A 21,098-nucleotide genomic window follows, 5' to 3' on the forward strand; every position below is an offset into this window, starting at 1 on the left:
ACTGAGCTGGGTATTGATAGATACCCATATCATAGATGGGTCGTCAAAAACAACCCAGCAAAACAGGTTATTAAAAGTATATGGTCGGCTCTTAAATTACATAGACTATTTTTTCAATTCTTTGGCAAACTCAGAATATTTTACAGTTCATTTTCATTTACAGCCGCAATCCAGCACTTTTTTCTTTTAAAGATCGATGGGGTCCCGTGGAGCAAAACCGCACTGCTCCCAGCTCCAGGTACCTCCAGTATTCTTGCAATATTCTTCTCAAATTCAGGAGTTAATGTAGTGGCCAGATTGCTGCTTTAAAGCCACACGTCTCTACATCATACGAATTTTACTTGCCAGGCTTTGAGTACGTGTGTATTCCACAGAAACAACTGTAGTTGAGTTATTTCTCACTAAACATTCTATGAAATGGAGTTGGTTTGCAATGCCCTTTCAACTTTTTTCAGATTTAACACAAAGCTGTTATATGTAGTATATGTGCCAAAAATTCCAGTTGCGAGCAAAACAGCATCCACAGGTGTCTGCAATACATTGCTTAGTGCAAGCCACTCTGGTAGACAAGGGGGTTAAATACTTGGGTATAATAATTTTCACAGGTAATGTTTGTATTGTCCGTTTTATACCTGTGAGTAAGCATTTTCTGTAACAATTGGTCCAATTTCAGCACTTTAATAGTAGATATGGAATTGAATAATGCAGTACTGTTCACTCCACAATCTTTCCTCCTCGTGTGCACTTATAAAGAGGGTCTCGGTCAGGTTCTCGGATTTGCAAGCAAACCACAAATGTCCTTTTATAAGCTTTGAAATAAACTTAAAATATACATTTGAATTAGAAAGCATTCTCGAAATATAGTCTGAAGCCTTTTTGAATTGTACTTACAATTTGCTATAATACATGGGTGGACAAAATATTAACTTTGAAGCCAGGTGGAATTTTTAGGAGCCAAAGTTTTGTTGAGTGGTAGGAGGCGCAGAGGGTGGTCAGAGCGTGGCTGTTCCGGTCTCTCCTCACCCCCCCCCCCTCCCCGGCTCCTTAAAATTGTTTGCAGTGCTGAGTGACCTGTCTGCTGCACATTGATTGACAGGTAAGTCACCACTGCGGCTCAACACAGGTGCCAGGGGCAACATTTTATGCACAGAGGAAAGTTCTTTCCCTGTCTTATTTTATAAACCCTTTTGTTAGATATAACACACCTGTTACTTCCATTAAATGTAACTAACGTTTTTGCCTCCTTTTCTAATGCAGATTGCACAGTAACCAACAATTCTGTTTCCACGAGAATGGGGGCAAGTTGAAAGCACTTGGGGCACTGTTCCCAGAGCCCTAATCTGAATTCTAATAAGGTTCTGTTTTAGCGCACAGCTGAATAATGGTTTTTCATTCATATGAACAAAATAGAAGGCGTTTCCCATTTGCTTTAAGCATCTTAAGTGTTGCTGAAGTATTGTATTGTTTTCTGTAATTGGTGTATAAATAGCTCTAATTCTATGCAGATGTTTATCAAAAAAGTATATTCTTTATTCTCTACAAAATTATCTCTATTAGCTGCTCTCGGCTTCTAACTTTCCTTAAGGGTGTAAAATAGTAAAACTTCAGCTTAAGTCAAAATAAATTAAACGACACCGTTCACATTAAGTGCATCACTTTTATATACTTTGTTAAATACTGTACGTGAAAACAGTTTTTGTTTGAGAGGCGCAGTGGATTTGCGAGCATCGCTTAGGCAGAGCACATCAGATTGTGTTTCCTGTCTCGTGTATCCCAGTTTAAAAAATTAAAATAAAATCCCCTAAAGACGGTGATTCTCCTCTTTATTTTATTTTTATTTTTTTTTTCCCCATTTTTTTTTTTAAAGAATTCCCCCAAGCATGCTTATTAGTTTATTCGTTATATATATAATTGGCCATAGCGTGTTTTAAAAGATATAGACGGTGAATAATGTTGTACACCCTTGGTATCTCCTGTAGGATGCTGGCTCATATTGATATTGTTGGTATGCAGGTTTTGGTATTTATAGGGCAGCTATTTATTATAATAGTCAAGGGACAGCACTGCTCTTAAAATGTACATATGAGCCAGCTCATATGTCTAATGTGCTAGTCTGTTTTGACGGGCTGCAATCTCTTTAATGCTGCAGGCCAAGCAATATCCTGTTTTATTTAATAAAAAATAAAAAAAATCAGTTCTGTACCATGAGAAATTACTTGTAGCATTTAAAAAACAAAACAAAAAAAAAACTCTGACATATTTAATGTATTGTAATGTAACAAGCATTTTTTTTTCTATAGCAACCATTTACAAAGTCACATCCCCTTCCTTTTCTGAAACATGCTCTGGCACACCCCTTTTTGAGCCCTGCCCTCTCTCTAGCAGAGCACCAATTGTATCTAGTTACTGCCTGGTCACATGATCTTCCCCACAGAACTTTGCATCTTTGGTCCTCTTCTGCTGCACTGACAGCCATTTAGTGAACCTCCGGGCCTAGTCTTCGCTGATTGATCAGCAACTTGGCTAATTACTTATCATTGTGTGGATTGTATTAATGCACACATTGAAGAGGGGAAAAAGGTTTTTTTTTTTTTTTTTAAACGTCCTCTTGGACTGCTGCTTTAAAATGTAGTCTTCAAATGTTAATGTATGCATATAATAGAGGCTCTGAAACATTAAATATATAAGTAGATTATTATAGGCTGTCTATACTAAGCAACATTGCGTCCCCTCATTATTGCAGGCTGGAGATGACCACCAAAGCATAGAATAAGGTCTGTTCGATTCCCACACTTCTACTCAATTTGTGATTTATTTAACATTTCTGCAACATAGAAAATGCACATTGTCTGCCCTTCCTGGACAAGACATGCACATGGGCACTCTATAGTAGCAATGGTTCTAGTCTGTTACTGGGAACCAACTTCTGTCCATCAGGCTGTATTCCTGGTTTCGAGCTTCGTCGATTTTGGTGACCATAAACTGCCTCCCTTAATAAGTGGGCCTGTGTTGTGCTGTTGCTGTTGAGGTCCAAACTGAACCACCTACTTCCATGGAACCTTGCTGCATACTTGAGAGCTACTATTGAATGATATGAACTACAGTCAATTCCTCTCTGCACTTTTGGCCTTCTGCCCCTCCCCAAATACATTTGCAAAAGTATTTCCCTAGTCAGAGTTTTCGTATCTTCATGTCTTTTGTCAAATCCTGTATGGATCATTGGCTACTTCGCTATCATAATTCGTACATAATTCCATACATTAACTTATTTTCTACATATCCCTTTTTATTAATCAGATTTTCATTGATTAAGTTAATTACCATTGTGATGCAACCCCAATTTCATAAATTAGCCCATGCTTTTTGTGTTTGAACCTTCCAAATGAAGCTTTGTGTATTGTACATACTGCAATATTTGATTCTTGAGATTTTTACGGACTTAATCCTTCCCGGAATTTGGAGCAAAACCGAAATTTGGTTTAATTTGAGACTGCTTTAAAATGTTTTCACTTCATTGCAGCATTGTATGTGGCTAATGGATATTATTACTCATTACAATTTAATTATGTAATCCAATTGTTTTTACAAATGGAGTTTTGTTTTTTTATTTTTCTTTAAAGTCAACATTTGATTTTTCTGGTTTCTTTGTAAATTTAAGATTGTTCTTTACTGCAGTGAATATAAAATGAACATTCCATTCCCTGTAAGAGGACCAATCGGTATTTTATATAGCAGTCGTGTTCTCTCCCCCCCCCGCCCCTCCCCAACCAAATAAAAAAATGTTATCACAGTAATTTTGTTTTATAATCACCTATAAAATAAATGTGTTCCTGTTCTAGAAGTACTCTAAAAGTCATGCATGTCACATAAACATGAGTTTGTATATCAGTTTGTCTGTTGGCATAATTACTCTCAAACAAGGAAAAATACAGTACCTGTATGTTTTAGGATTGATGTATCATAATGAAGTGATAAAAATGGTAAAAACCCTGGATAGTTAGTGTTGCTGTGGGAAGCATTAAGTTTATAAACAAAATCTGCATGCAGTTTACCCATTAACCGTGCTACGGCTATTCGTTCCCTTTGGTCCCAGAAGGAGCAGGTCAATGTGAATCATTTTCTGCAGAGTTCTACCATGGAAACTAAAAAAAATAAAAGGGCACTTGGTGACTAAACATTTTAGTTATGCATCACGCCTTCATTTAATTGTGTAGGACTTGGTCGTCTTACCTGATTCATCTCTTTAAATGGAAGAGACAAATGTAGAGAGTTAGAATATTAACCAATGTGGGTAATTGTTTCTGTATGTGTTCTTATGAAACTAAATCAAGCAAGGATCAAGGTGTTTTGTTACAATGTTTATGCATGTACTATTCACTTAATTGACCAACTCTGTTGAAGCCATGTTATGTACTATAATCCTGACTAATTGCAGAGCAGGCAAAAAAGAAATGGCATCATCCATTACATTTACAAAACAATATCCAGCGTTATAATGGCTATTGTGTAACTCGCTGCCTGTTCCAGTCTAAACGCATTTATTTTTACTGCATACTTTTTCCCTCATCTAATAACTTAAGTGTTTCAGATTTTTGCGGTTTTGATTAACTGTTTGGGACACCAGTACAGACAAGTTAAATTGTACTGTTGGTCAGCGGTGCGCAAACTGGGGGGGCGCAAGATTGTTCAGGGGGGGCGGCGGTTTCAGAGGGCCCGCGCTCTTCCCCCAAAGCATTAAAATGAATACCTGGCCCCCACCCCTCTTTCTCTTCTTTCCTGCGTTCTTCTCTTTCCATTGTTAAGCTCATGAGAGACGTCTACGGAAGCGGCTGCTTCCCTAACACAACCGGAAATAAGACAGACCACACTTGTTCAAAAACCGTGTTATAGCAAATATTTTATTTCAGTAATGATGAGGAACTGTTAATGCCCTTTGTTGTATGGACAAGTGACAATGTTAAAACATCATATGTATTCCAAGATTATATATTTGTTATGTCTCTCCAAAACAATAAAAAAAAATTGAAACAAAAAAAAAATGAATACCTGGGGATCGCGTGTGGCCTCTGCAACTTAACTTAGATTCTCTTCGGCAACGCAGCGTCAAATGACGTCTTGCTGGCATGGCAATGTAACATCACGTGACCCCGCGGCGTCATTTGATGCCGGCGGGAAGGTAAGGCACGGGGGGCGTGAGCTGGAAGGGGGCCACAGCATGGATAGATTGTTCACCCCTGCTGTAGATAACCTACCGACATCAGATATAGTATATATCCAGTCATTTTATGCATTTCTTAATGTGCTGTAAATGCAGGACACCTTTTATACTTGGTTTAGTTGTGCACGTTTTTAAATGTATGGACACAAATCCTGTTGCTAGTCAGTTTAACTCTGTAATGTGCTCCACATCCCTCCTTTTTCTAAAAATAAGTTCTGTTTTTCTAAACTATTTTTCCACCCATTAGTACAGCTCAACCCCCTTATAACGCTATGCTTGGGGTCCAAAGAATCACATCGTGCTATAAGCGGATCGCGTTCGAAATAATGTAAAAATGTATGCATTGTACAATAAAATATTTAAGATCCCAATAATTGTGTTGTAAAGTATTCATAAATACAAAAATTGGGAGCCACGCTTGAATCGCGTTATAAGCGTTTTCGCGTTGTATTGGATCGCGTTATAACTGGGTCGAGCTGTATCTTCAACAAATCTTTTTACTCAGCTCCTAGTAGTATAACTCATATTTTTTTTTTTTTATGTTGTGTTAACTTTGTCTTGGGCTGAAATATGACTATATATGTTACTCTCATTGTCTCATAGCTGCTATACAATTAAACACTCCTTGCAGTATTTATATAGGCAGCTGTAGTAATCTTTAGTTAGGCTGCGCTTAAAGTACTGGCCACAGCGCCTATGCAAGTACATGCAGTCTGTCGCGGATGCCCATAGTGGGCGTGACAGTGCTGCTGAGCGACTGAGTGGTCGCGGTTGTCAAAGGATTTGAACTTTTTTGGCAATCGCCGCGTGACATGAGCAGTTCAGCCAATGAGGGCGAACAGCTCACGGCCACGCCCCCGATCACCCTCTGGTCTCCTGCACCAGAGTTCAGGAATCGCTATTGCGATGGCTGACGTCACGCAGTCGCGTCAACGTAGCCCTTAGTATAAGCGTAGCCTTGGGCCGGATTATTCACAAACGCGTGGCGCCAAAACAATGCAGCTTGCCTCTAATGCAAGTGTTTATACCGCAAGCGACGGTTGCGGTGCCCCGTACTGCACTGCGTACAGCTGGGGAAGAGACATAGAAATTTGTTTTTTCCTTGTGACTGCCGTGTCACGTGAGTGGTTCAGCCAATGAGGGTGAACCACTCACGGCCACGCCTCCAAGCCTCATCTGCTCTCTCTCCCCGGTATAATCAAGATGCTGCTCGGCAGCAGCGCTGGGTGACAGAGTAGCGTTGCTGCCTTACAGCATTGGCATAATAAAGGCCTTGGGCTAAGGTCCCACTACACGCGGCGCACCCACCTTGCGTCCTTATGGTGCGCGCATGTCACAGCTGTCTGTAGGGAGTTTATTTAGGCGCGGGGCGTGGCCATAATGGGCTGGGTGGGCGTGGCCATGACAGGGGGCGGGGTAATGTGCAAGATTGCTGTAGGTAAATACAAAAACACACACAAACGAGCTGCCCTTGTGAGCCTACCATCCCCGAATAGGGGCTAAAAACCATGCACCCCCGCCTCCCCCAGCTGCCAGAAACAAGACAGAGGAGCAGCATTTAATTAAAAGAAAGGAGGCAGTGGCTAGGGTCCTGCTGATTGGCTCCCTGGCACACCATGTGACGCGTCACCGCACGGGATCACAATCCTGCTGGCTGACGCGTCACAGTGTGCAGAGAGCCAGGAAGCGAGGACTCACCGGGGACAGCTAGGGAGAAGGTAAGGGGCTGGTGAGAGGCGTGCGCCGCCGGCTGCAGAGGAGACCTAGCCCACGGGTGGTAGCTACGCTTGCAAAAACTGTGTGATGGCCTTCCCACCATGCTTCTCCTTCACTCTACATACTGCGTCAGTACACTAAGCTTGTATCTAATGTATAACCCTGTTCACTTAATGTAACTATGTATGTGTAACCATGTATTATTTGTCGTCATAACTCTCTGCCCAGGACATACTTGAAAATGAGAGGTAACTCTCAATGTATTATTTCCTGGTAAAACATTTGATAAATAAATAAGCCAGCATGGACAGGGTTAATTTAATCAGGAAAGGACCAACAACTTGAGAAGCATCGAGATTGTCACCTTCTCACCCCTGCATTTTTGCTGTGAGGGCCTGTTAGCAGCAGGAAGCAATCACTTCACCTCAGGACTTTGATATGAGACCACACAATTCTCCCCAAAGGGTGTCAGCCGTTTGCTGATGTTAGAGATGCTCTGTTACAATTCCCGTAATCATTTATTATCTCTAACAGTCCATGAAATGTCTGTGAACTGAATGTATAACCTTTGTTAATTGAATATACCTCCTTGTACCTTTTTGGTTTCACATACCTTTCCTTATAGATTGTAAGCTCCTTGGGGCATGGCTCTCCTTACCTACTGTAACAATATATGTTTACATTTATCTTGTTTTTGTTCTCCAACCCTATTGTACTGCGCTGTGGCATAGTTTGGGACGTTATTATAATTTAATTATCTGTACCATTCTTAGTCTGGCTTTTAGGCCAAAAACAGAAAAAATTAAATATTCTAAACATTTCTAAATTTAGAGTGCAGAAGTTAAAAATCACATGGGTGAATTCATTTAATGCAATTTAACTTGGTCAGTCATCACTGCATAGGGGTTAAAGTCACACAGCGGGGCAAAACATGTATTTATCTTTTACACCTGTGACTCTAGATCCATCTTATAAAGATTCAATCACCTCTGGAGTAAAGTTTGTATTTCCCTTGGTACTGTATAATTGTAATCAGATTTGGTATTAAGAGAATTTAGCCGATGAGAACCACTTGGCCCACCTCGTCTGACTATATTTTTCCCCTCCTTAAATCATAGACCTAATTTGAATGTAGCCTTTTAGCCTTGGCCTCTTCCAAACTACTTTGTCTATCCCAAGCAATGTGAAATTTCCTTCCTATATTCACCCCTGCTGAGAGGCCATTCCATTAATCCTGCACCCTTTCTGTGAAGTGCTTCCTCAGTTTCTCCTGAGCCCCTCACTTGCCAGCTTCAGAGCATGATCTATTTTGCCCCCACATTTTCCTTCTATATCTTGTAGAAAGTGGAGTTTGAAGCAGGGGCGGCTGGTTCAATCACCAGTGCCGGCTCCTTGTGACCTTGGACAAGTCACTTTATCTCCTTGTGCCTCAGGCACCAAAATCACAGATTGTAAGCTCTACGGGGAAGGGACACATGCCTGCAAAAATTCTATGTACAGCACTGCGTACACTCTGCGCTATACAAGGAGGAAAAAACGTTGATATTTTACAGTTTCAAACATATCTTCCCCCTCCCTTCACTAATCCAAGATGTACATAATATAAATATTTGCCTCGTGTTTGCTCTCAATCCCCTTCACTCATGCTCCGTAAAGAGCTTAATTGTTTTTTGTTTTTATTTTGTTTTTTTTGTTTGTTTTTTTTAAATGTGACCTTTATTTTAAAATACGCCAAATAAAGATTTTTTTCAAATCACCAGTTAACACTTTATGTAATTCTTTTTTTATCAAAGGAACATTTTCTTATTGCCCATCAGTAGTATAAGGTTTATGACCAAGGGTGCGCGCCCCCGGGGAGTGGGAGGGGGTTCAAGATTCTCTACGGGGGGGGGGGGGGGCGCAGGGTTTACAGAGGCCCTGCTCGCTTCCCGAAGGCATTTAAATTAAATGCAGGGGGAGCGGCGAAGGCCTCTGTAGACTTCACTTACCTTGGCTCAGACGGGTTCTGGAGATGTGTTGGCAATGCGGCATTGTCACATCAGAATGGCAGAGCCAAGGTAAGTGAGGGGTGGGGGGGGATTGCGCATCTCTGGTTTAAACTATTCAACTACAGTTCGGTGCTGCTCTAACTCTATTTTGTGTTTTACTTTAAAATAAAATAAATTCCTATGCAGCACCCGGTGTTAACCTCCATGATATCAAGAGGTATACCCCTTGTGGTGCATGCTGCACATTTAAACATGAAACTTATTTAGAGGTAGAACCCCCTCAAAAAAAGTACTGGAAAGCGCTAATCATAGAATGTATACTGCATACAGCTTTTGCTCTGTGCTGCTGTACACATCCCTAACTGAGGAAAATCCCAAAGTTGCCCTGATTGTGACTGCATTTCAGAGTTTTTCCAAAAACCACACAATGCTCCTGCGACTTTTTTGTAAATTTAATTTTTTTTGACAATTTTTTTAAAAATGATAGATATAAGATTTCCATTAAACCTTTGCATTGAGTCTCAAATCTCTGGGGCCACGGTCTTCTTTTCCTGTACAGATTTAAGTGTTAATGAGCTGGTTTCGAAGCAGTGACACACAACAGGTGTTTGTCAGCTCTCAGTAGAAATACAAACGATCTTGTGTAAATATGTATATTGTTTTTATCTTGTTTTAACAATTTTAGTAACTAACACTGTAGACACTCTAATTCAAATGTGATTGTATATAGCTTTAGAAATCAGTTTGGTACAGAGATTTATTTAGATAGATAAAGTACCCGGCTTTGCACTTGCAGTAATTAATCCCCACCACTTTACCCCCTCCTGGCTCTTTCTGCAGCCTTTTCAGCTGTCTGCTGCCAATCGATTTTAACTCCTACAATGAATGTGTTTAAATACAAACCCCAGGTGCACACAACCTTTGGTCCCCTTAGTATACACGCAACGTTTCAGGTGTCTAGGTTTCATGGCCTTGGAACTATGGATCTGACTGACGGAGACATGGGCTCTTCTATTATTCTATATTGTGTTAAGAGAAATATTACGATCAGGAAGAACTGACATTATGTAGGCGATGCCCACACATTTCTGACTCCTAAATCCTATAAGTTGTCTCAGATGTGTTTTTGTTCCTTTCCAAAACAAGAGGCTGAAATGAATATTTAACAGCAACTCAGAGGAGTTGCATCATCTCCAAGTTTCTTGATGGAGCACTTTCCTGTAAATTGTTCTCCAACCAAATATAGAACCTCTATGTACAAGTCAGTCTGTGCTTGTGTTATATTTCTGTTTGATTTTGTATTTTTTTTGGAGACCCTTAATGTTTTCACTTGGCTATCAATCGGTGTGTGTATTTTATCCGCTCCCCATGCAGATAGTGTCCTTCATTTATTTGTATATTGCGTGGTGTTTCGAGCTTTGCATGGAAATAAAATGTCATTAATAGGACATGCCCTACAAGACACCGACATACATACCCAAAATAACTGTTTCCAGTAATTCATTAACATCAAATAGATGGCGCCTTATAAGATACAATAAAGAAAACTAGTGTCTTCCCTTTCTCTCTCCCCATCCTCCCCCCCCCCCCCCCCACCTCCCCCATGTAAAGCTCTTGGAACTAAAAATATTTTTCCTTTGCAGTGAACAGAGCATCTGCCAAGCACGAGCTGCTGTAATGGTTTATGATGATGCCAACAAGAAGTGGGTACCGGCTGGTGGATCAACAGGATTTAGCAGAGTTCATATTTATCATCATACGGGCAACAATACATTCAGGGTTGTAGGCCGGAAGATTCAGGATCACCAGGTTAGTGTTTTATTTAGAGGAATGTGGTATATGTGGTGCTCAAAATTGAGCAGGTAGCATCCTTAAGCATATTGTTAATAAGATCCTTAATTAGGAGGTCCGGCGATGATGGAGTGCCCCTCAATAATGCAATAAATCTGCGTGATGACTGTAGGGGAAGTGACAAGTGGAGTCAGTTGAGACAACCACCGGGATGTACACAATAATCACCCTGACAGCATAATAAAGAGGAACTATGTCCATGACAGCAGGATTTAAATAAGGCACATTGGCATTTACCTGCTCCTTCAGGGGGCACTCTCAGGATCAGTAGCGTGCAGTCCATCCATAGGAAGATTCAAGAGGGTAGTTGGTGTGGATAGAGCACAGCTTCCAGACTCCCTGCAATGTGAAGCAGGGAAAACAAAACCAGGCCACTCCGCAGTAGTTTCAAATTTGTATTAGCCAACTAACACATACAGGGAAAAAAGGGGGGGACAAATAGAACGCACCTACGCGTTTCGTACAGAGGTACTTTATCAAGGTGAAGCAGGAACACAATACCAGCCTATTTATACCCACCATTTGCATTTCTAATCCAATGGGTTGCGGCGTCAAACGCCGTCAGCTGCAAGCAGTCGCGGCTGTATGACGCACACTCCCAGGGGATAGGGTGCATCAGGTAGTACATAGGGACTGCCACGAGACCTCCGTCGCGTCATAGAGATGACGTCATCAGCGTGCGGCACGTAGGCCCCTCACGTTGACGCAACGTCCATCTCCATTGGCTGGGATATGTCACGTGATCTGAAAACTTTTTTACAACATACAACTTTATTAATATAACACAATATGAACAGTAAAAATCAAAATACTTGGAAATAGAATGCTTTAAACAAGATTTAAAATAGAACAGAATAAAAAACTTGCTGGATAATTAAATCGCAGATTCCCTGTCATGGTTGAATATATCTATGATTGCAAAAATATTGCTTGTAATACATATATTGTTGGAAATTTATTTACAATCTTGGCTATATTTAGTTACATTTATTCCTTTAATTTCTAGTGAACATTATGCAATCCCAATCTGTGCTCATGTCTTAATTAAGATATAAAAACATAACAACCTATGAATCATATGTCTCCTCCTAGATGTACTATAAGTATAAAATGTACACTGCTTTTGTAAGTTATACCATTACTATTTGATAGTATTGTATATACATCTACTGTTCAAGTTTCCATGAACTAGCATGGTTCTATTTCTGTCCCATGAATGGTTACATCATCATGAATATATTCATATATAATGTTTATTTGATGCATTGTCTTTCATAATTATTCAATGTATTACAAGCAATATTTTTGCAATCATAGATATATTCAACCATGACAGGGAGTCTGCGATTTAATTATCCAGCAAGTTTTTTATTCTGTTCTATTTTAAATCTTGTTTAAAGCATTCTATTTCCAAGTATTTTGATTTTTACTGTTCATATTGTGTTATATTAATAAAGTTGTATGTTGTAAAAAAGTTTTCAGATCACGTGACATATCCCAGCCAATGGAGATGGACGTTGCGTCAACGTGAGGGGCCTACGTGCCGCACGCTGATGACGTCATCTCTATGACGCGACGGAGGTCTCATGGCAGTCCCTATGTACTACCTGATGCACCCTATCCCCTGGGAGTGTGCGTCATACAGCCGCGACTGCTTGCAGCTGTCGGCGTTTGACGCCGCAACCCATTGGATTAGAAATGCAAATGGTGGGTATAAATAGGCTGGTATTGTGTTCCTGCTTCATCTTGATAAAGTACCTCTGTACGAAACGCGTAGGTGCGTTCTATTTGTCCCCCCCTTTTTTCCCTGTATGTGTTAGTTGGCTAATACAAATTTGAAACTACTGCGGAGTGGCCTGGTTTTGTTTTCCCTGCTTCACATTGCAGGGAGTCTGGAAGCTGTGCTCTATCCACACCAACTACCCTAGTGTTTTATTTATTTTTTATTATATATATATCCGCTCTCCTTAAAATTAATAGAAATCAGGCAACAAAATGTCTAATATTTTCTTTAGGTTTGCGTTGTATGAAATGCTGACTCTGACATTAATTAATCGCTTAACTTCTTACAACCTATATCGTGATCTTTGATCTCACCTTACCAACCCACAGCCTGCACCATCTTGTTAAGGGAATTCACTTTTTTTTTTTTTAAATTTAAATAAAAAACCCTGTAATCTGTTAAGGGGATAAAGTCTAGACTTAAAATTGTCTTAATGGGTTTTTGATCATAAATTTCAGATGTGTGTTTTATAATTGGAGTCTCACAATACTTAGTCTGGTTCAATGACTCATCACATCTGTAACTGTCTGGTCATTAATGTCTAGAATTTAAACTAAAGCTTTGATGTTAAATTGGATAGTTAAAATAGCAGAACGTAAAATATTGTGTTTTTCTTTTAAAATAAATCTGTTCTGTAGTATTAGATACGTGACCTTGTTTTTTTTGTTTATATTCAACTCTTAATGCCATTTTTAATTTTTTATTAATTTTAAACCATGCCTTAATTTCTAAAGCTGTTTTTAACCCACCTCCCCAGCAGTACAAGATCTTTGCAACACTTTCCTGTTTGGGATAATTTGTTGCAAATATTCCAACAGTTTCGGCTCTAAACTGTAACAATAGATGTTACTGTCACGTACAGAGCACCCGAGAGCACGTGACCAGCATACAGGACAAGGGTTAATTCTCACAGCTAACTAGCTGACCCACTCCACGTTTCGCAAATTTCCCTCAAATGAGTAATATCTCCCCTCACTCCATCCCAATACACTGTCACAAACTGCACACTTGTGAGCACATGATTCTATATGAAACCAGGGTTCATACACACTGCTACTGTAGCCAAGCAGTGCGCAAAGTGGGGGGCGGGAGAATTTCCAGGTGGGGCGCGGCGGCTACAGAGATCTCGCAATCTCCCCCAAGGCATTTAAATTAAATGCCGGGTGGGGCCACGCGAGGCCTCTGCAGCTTCTCCTACCTGATCTTCGGTGATGCGTCACCATGGTAACCAGCGGCTAATGACGCTGCGGGGTGGGTTGCCATGGTGACATCACGTGACCCCGCAATGTCATTTGACGCCGGGGGGAGAGGCGCGAGCCGAGAGGTAAGCAGGCGTGGGAGGGCGCAGGTTAAAAACTTTGCGTGCCCCATCTCTAGCCAACTCTTCTCCTGCACAAGGTACTTTCAATTAGTTAATATTTTACCCCTTAATTACAAACGACTCGCTGACACCACCCAAGTAATATGCAAGTAAAATCTATATCTATCTGCTAGTGTCCAATGTTCATGTTTATTTTTAAAAAAAACTATGCACTTAACACACACGTTGTAGCAAAATGTTCAGAAAATTTACTTGACTCTTTACAAAGCATGCAAACCATTCATTCAGATTCCAAAGCATCAATTATTAAAGTTTTGTTTTCATATATAAAAAAATATAGTGCTTAGGTTACAGAGATTATTACAAGAACATATAGTTAAAGTAAATGCAGACCAGTTTCTTAAAATAAAATGAAAAAACATAAACAGAAATCCTTTTGCAGTACGTTACCAGATGTCATAGGTTTTTCCCAGAGAGGTCACTGGCGTAGAAAAGATGAGAACTCCTGTGTGTGATCCCAAAACACGCCTTGTTGAATTCTAACTCCTAATTGAAAAGTAAGGCTTTATATTCTAACTCGCCCTGATTGAGAACACCATAAATCAACCCCTGTCATAAATCGGCTACTTGGGTGACATTTACGACTTGAAAGAATTTTTTTTTCTTCTGACGGTTAAATTTGACTATATATAAGCACACTCATAACTTAATTTCTCTAATGCTTAAACGCCATCTTCACTGTTGTCTGTCGACTTCGCATACATGCCTGCATATAAAATTTAACAGCCCAACGTCTATTTCTGCATGGAAATCTGTTATCTGTCTCTAGCACCCCTTAATCATGAAGTGTGGTATTTGATTTGTCTTATTGCAACGGTGACTAATATGTACCTGTTATTTAGAATAGGTGTCATCCCAGAATGTCCTATATTTAATATACGGTGGCGAGAAAGTTTGTGAACCCCTTAGGATTTTCATATATTTCAAACCTAAAATGTTATTAGATATTAACCCAAGTCCTAATAGATAAAGATAACCTGATCAAAAAAAGGCACACAACACTTTTTCAACATTTATCCACAAATTATTCAACATCCAATATCCATGTGTGAAAAAGTATGTGAACCTTTTGATTCAGTGCCTGGTGGTACCCCTTTGAGCAACACTGGCTTCAAAAAAGCGTTTCCTGTAACTGCTGGTCAGTCTGTTTTATAGATTTGCTTGTATTGTCTTGCTGCATGACCCATTTTCGGTTCAGTTCAGTTTCAACTCGCGGACGGATGGCTTGACATTCTCTTCTAAAATGTTTCTGATACAATGCAGAATTCATGGTTGTCAATGATGGCAAGCCGTCCAGGTCCTGAGGCAGCAAAGCAGCCCCAAACCATCACACTCCTGCCACCATACTTGACAGTTTGGATTAGTTTGTTTTGTTCTAACACAGTGTTTGGTTTTCGCCCAACATAACGTTTCTCGTTGAGGCCAAGAAGTTCTGCCTTTTACTCATCTGTCCAGAGAACATTGTTCCAGAAGCCTTGTGGATCATCTATGTGGTCTTTGGTGAACTTCAGATGGGCAGCAAAGTTCTTTTTAAAGAGCATTGAGTTCCTCCTGGCTATCCTTCCATGAACACCATTCTTGTACAGTCTTTTTCTGATCGTTTAGTCATAAAAACTCTCATTTGTCAAGGCGAGAGTGGCTTGCAGATCCTTGAATGTTAATCTGGGGTTCTTTGTGACTTCCTGAATAATTTGCCGGTTTGTTCTTGGAGAGATTTTGGTAGGACGACCGCCCCTGGGTAGAGTTATCTGTGGCCTTGAACTTTCTCCATTTGTAGACTGTCTGTCAGTGGATTGGTGAGCCCCCAAATCCTTGAAACCCACTTTCAAAATTACTCATTCTAATGCATCTAATATCCAAAGTGGAGTGGAAGTTACTTTTTGTGTTCTGGATTAAAGCAGGGGTGTGCAAACTTTTTTTTTTTGTCCTCATGCTCTCCCCTCTCCCCTCCCCCCCCCCCCCCCCACTTATGCTTTTTCCGGCATCTGATCTCATGTCGTGACGTTGCTTTGCCATCACAACGTGTGGCCATTTGACCCTGCGGCGTTGCCTGGCACTGCAGGAAAGAGTGAGTTAGAGGCTTTGCGTGCTTCCCTGGCATTTAATTTAAAAGTTGAGGGGAAGAACGCGGGGCCTCTAAGAGTAGCTCCCCCTCCCCCCAAAATTTGCGCACCGCTGGATTAAAGCACCAAGTTGATCTGATTCCTGTTGAATGTACTACCCACTTGGGTAACTGACTATATATATTTATTTTGTACTAGAAGTTTCAAACTAGAATGATTTTTTCATTACTCTATTAAAATCGCAATCGCAGCAAAACTTTTTTATTCTTGAACTGGGGGGGTCCCCTGACTTCCTGGAACATCCCAGTTTTAGAGCAGCGAGCCCAGGGTGTGACCGGGAGTGCACTGGGGAAATCATAGAAAACCAATGCCGTTGTGGCTTCCGATTGGTGACCCCATATTTGTGCTTGGTTTGCTGCTTTTAAAATTAATGGAAGAGCCGATGAATAAACTTGAAATAAATTGGTAATCATGAAATAATATGAACTATTACTGGGAATCTCTACATACAATATTAGCCGTCACTTACTAAATATCAGACTTTAGACAGCTACGGCTTGTTTACAGGCAAGACAGATAGGGAAAATGCTGCACTCCTTAAATTGTAAACAAAATAGATAAAGTTACCGGTGCTCCAATGTTTGTACGAAAGCCTGTGATCAGTCCTGGATAGATGATAAAAGGAACAAAGGGCACAACAGATTTACAATATCCATACTCATTTATAGAGCCAACATAACGTTTCGACCGTACTGGTCTTTATCAAGTGACATTGTGGCAATATGTCACTTGATAAAGACCAGTACGGTCGAAACGTTGTGTTGTTTACAGGCAATACATTGTATTTTTCTCGAAAGATAAGTGTAAAGTGTTTAAATATTGGAGGTGTACAAAAATCAGGTAACACAGTTAAGTGATAAAAATGTACAGTGCAGTCTCGCTCAGGGTCAAATTGAACTAATGACAGTGTGTAATAGATTAAAATAAGGTGTTAATTATTCTTTCAATTTGTTTAAGGCTAATAAAATCCAATGTGAGCAACTTTTATAGGTACATTAACGGGTGCATTGGCTTAAAACCAAATGTATAAAAGCAGTGTATGGCATTTACTATTCAAGTTGGGTAACAAAAGCATCACTTCAATATCCTATATATCAGCAGTGGCCAACTCCAGTCCTAAAGGGCCACCATCAGGTCAGGTTTTCAGAATATCCCTGCTTCAGCACTTGTGGTGCAGTCAGAATGACTGAGCCACTGATTGAGCCACTTGTCCTGAAGCAGGGATATCCTGAAAACCCTGACCTGTTGGTGGCCCTTGAGGACTGGAGTTAGCCACTCCTGCTTTACATGGTATAACCGAAAAGACGGCCCTGAGTATATGAACATTTTGCACAGCAATGAAGGAATAAAAGGGGCTGCTTATAGACACTGGATTAGGCACCTGGCCATGATGGCCCTTATTCTTATGGAATTCAGTTCATTGCTAGACAACACTTTAATCCTTTCACAATCCGATCCCTAAATTACCAGGAGATTATTCTAAAGCCTGACTGAACATATGTACTATCAGACACGTTTGCTTCCGCTGCTCACAAAACCTAAACAAACACTACATACCCCTGCATCAACTCCTATTGTGTGCTGTTATTTTCTCTTCTGCAACATTCCCGCTCTCCCCTTGCCCCATACTCATCATTCTGCACACATCCCCTGATCTTACTGACCACTGCTAACGGCCCCATCTGAAGCCCTGTCACACTGCATCCTCCCTGTGTCCTGGTGCATTAAACTTGCCTAATTCAACCTAGCGTCTTTGCAAGCTAATTACAACTGTGACCAGCATTAGGAGAAGAGGGTTTCCCATCAAGTGTGAGAAATACACTTGCACATGGACCGTGTAAATGCATTATTCTATCCTTGCCTTTATAAAGAACTGCAGGGTAGTATAGGCCTGTTAGCAAATCCATTACTGAAAAGCTACGTACATCTTTATTAAGAATACGTTCCAGAAATCTAGTTAATAAAAAAATTATAGAGCAGTCATGTGAATAAACAGGCCATGCCATATTAACTTCTAGCTTCTGCTTGATGCAACTTTCTGTTTGATTCCTTTAAAAGGATTATATGTGATCTATTTAGACTCAGCACAGACACTTGATAAAGGAAGACACAGGAGGTTATTGCACAATGGCAAGATTCTGTATAATAGAGTGGCCATTTTTTATGGAACATTTTCACTTGCAACTGAAGTACCATTAAATTCTGTGTTGAGGCAACTGCTTTGTTCATTAATGACCAGAGATTATCATAGACCTGACATCTACTGCCATGTCTCTCTTTCATCTGGTACATTTTGAAAATATGACTTTAATGTACACCCATGCATTTTATTAATATTTTTTCCCTTTTATAGATCTAGACAATTATACAGCCAGCCGTTTACTTTACAAATGTTAAAATGGGACTGTCGGGTTCAGTATTGGGCAAGATTTTTTTTTTTTTAGCAATTCTGATCATTTTTATAAATGCTAAAAATGTAAATAGATGTGAGTTTCACATGTATATTTTAAAATTCTGAAAAATCCAGTGTGTTTTTTATTTTTTATTATTTTCTTAGAATGTTAATGAAAACATATATACAGTATATATTTTTTTCATACCTGTTTTTTATTTTGCATGTTTTAGGTGGTGATAAATTGTGCCATCCCTAAAGGACTGAAATATAATCAAGCTACACAGACCTTCCACCAGTGGCGGGATGCAAGACAAGTTTACGGCCTCAATTTTGGGAGCAAAGAGGATGCCAATGTCTTTGCAAGTGCCATGATGCATGCCTTAGAAGTGCTGAATTCACAAGAATCTGGTAAACTGAGATTACAGGTTTTTATTGTTCCTTTTCAACTGTATGCTGTAAACTCAATTATTAACTCATTATCAGAACATTTAATGTAACCTTTGCTATCCAGGGCCATCCTTGACATTCTTACATGGTTTGTCAGTTTTTTTTTTTTGTTTTTTTTAAATCGTGGAACTAATCATTTAAAAAATACAAAAGTTTGACCTGTAGAGTGCTATGAAAACTTGTTCCGTATGTCACAAGGCCAGCAGTCCTTGGCTCCTTATGACATTCAGGGAACACCATATGAATTTTGCTTGTTGCCAGGGTGAGGTTGGATTCTGATCATGATTTGTACGGAAGTATTCTCCACTTCTGTTCACATTATTCTGGGCCGGGCTGGGATAAAACCACATGATCTTACTTCAAGCGGTCACATGGTTATGGCCCTGGAAAACGGTGCTTAAATTCTCCCAACAGTGAAATGATTAACTATATGATGAGATGCATAAATACAAAATTCCCTTATTTCCAAATGACCTATTTCTCTCAAGCACGTGTTACATGGATGAGCTGTATTGTTTGCTGCAATGGTTCACCTATAAATAAGGTTTTTGATACAGCTGAATTTTATAGGGCTACTCCCTCTTGGGACATTAAGATCAGTGGAGTGTTTAATAGGTAAAGAATTGATAACTTACCATTTTAAAATGTGAAAGTCTGGTAACCAAACGCTTTATAGTGTTTTTACACACATTGCCCAGTCCCATGTGATACGTTTAAACTGTAAAAAGATAAACGCTGTCTCTATCACGGAGGAAAAACAAGTAAGGCCTAATCCTAAAGAGGGTGCTTCCAAATGTAAATATTATATAAACAAAATACAGCATTCAATATGGAGCACTCAGCCTTCACTATATACGATATTTAAGGTTTTAATAAAAAGAAATAAACATTCCAAAGAATAAGAAATGTATTTGGGAATATTGGAGGGTCTTTAATAATGTAACTGGATACATCATATATCATGGTTATGCCCATAACATGCAAACATATAACCCAAGTATAATATCTGTTTTGACGAAGACTTGCCTTCCATACAAAGTGCACCCGGGGCTAATGAAATGGTGCAATGTTTGAAGATTGTTCATCGAGTTTGTTTTCCTCTGTGGTAATAATTGGCAGTATACGGCACTTTTAAATTATGAAATATTGCACAGAGGCACATTGGGTTGGGACACTGGCGTACCTACAGTACAGGGTACCTGGGTTATATACGGCTGCATGGGATAGGCGTGATTTATGATCTATCCAGTTGTATTTTAACATGTTGCAGGGATATTTTCAATATACTGTATATTTATCTTTTCTGAAGCCTTTTCTGTAATTTTTTAAATAAAATGTAAGGACATATTGAATGCTCTATTTTTTTTTATTTTTTTTCGTGAAAATATTCCCCTTTGTTGTTTTGTCTAATCTAATTATTCTGTGTTCATTGGCCGAAGAGACTTTTTAAATGGCAGATGAAATATAAGCTTACCAATTTGTACACGGAAAGAAAAAGTGTGAGGAATTTTATTTGAAGGGTAATTGCATCATAATATATTATGATGTAGTGATTGCCAACACGGGGTTTGGGAACCCCTAGCCGTCTGTGAGGTGCATACAAGGGGTGCAGCAAAAAAATAAATCTAATGGCGGGTCCCATGCAGTCTAGCCAGTTCCTGAGGCTTTTGCAGGTGACTGTGCACTTGGCAAGGCCCCAAATGTCACCTTAGTGTGCATAGTATAGCTGTGAATTACAGCAGGAGCTTCCAAAGTCACATCCCTCAATGCTTTGCTTCCACAATGCCAAGGCATTGTGGGGCGTGACTTTGGAAGCTCCCACAGTCATTGGCTACTCTACTACCCATGCACACGAGCTCAAGACACCATACTGCCTGGGATCGGTCACACAGTTTAGTTAGCAATAGTCTGAGTAGGAATAAGATGTATTTAGGGTTTGCGTAACAATTATTTCCTAGCAGAGGGTGCATAATGTAAAAAAGTTTGCGAACCTCCGTTCTGATTTGTCTGGTTGTCGGATGTAATGCTCATACCGATTTCTTTAATACTGGGGTGAGCCCAAAATCAGCGTATGGCCCTGTTTTTTATTCTTGCATACATACGATCATTATATATGTTATGGGGCATTGTGTTCCAATACGAGCTGAACTACAAGCAGAAAAGAATTGTACACCAAACTGTTGTAACAGATTATCC

General features: G+C 39.8%; 1 protein-coding gene across 4 annotated transcripts in view; it reads left to right on the forward strand.

Moving 5' to 3' along the window:
* Positions 1-21,098, forward strand: part of ENAH (ENAH actin regulator) — a 110,943-nt gene that overhangs the window by 47,347 nt on the left and 42,498 nt on the right. For all 4 annotated transcript variants that reach the window (XM_075595500.1, XM_075595501.1, XM_075595503.1 and 1 more), the window contains 2 exons: positions 10,566-10,731; positions 18,686-18,863. In XM_075595500.1, coding sequence (XP_075451615.1) covers positions 10,566-10,731; positions 18,686-18,863 — 344 coding nt within the window. The remainder of the gene's footprint in view (positions 1-10,565; positions 10,732-18,685; positions 18,864-21,098) is intronic.

Source organism: Ascaphus truei, chromosome 4, assembly GCF_040206685.1.
Source record: "Ascaphus truei isolate aAscTru1 chromosome 4, aAscTru1.hap1, whole genome shotgun sequence".
Classification (NCBI taxonomy): domain Eukaryota; kingdom Metazoa; phylum Chordata; class Amphibia; order Anura; family Ascaphidae; genus Ascaphus; species Ascaphus truei.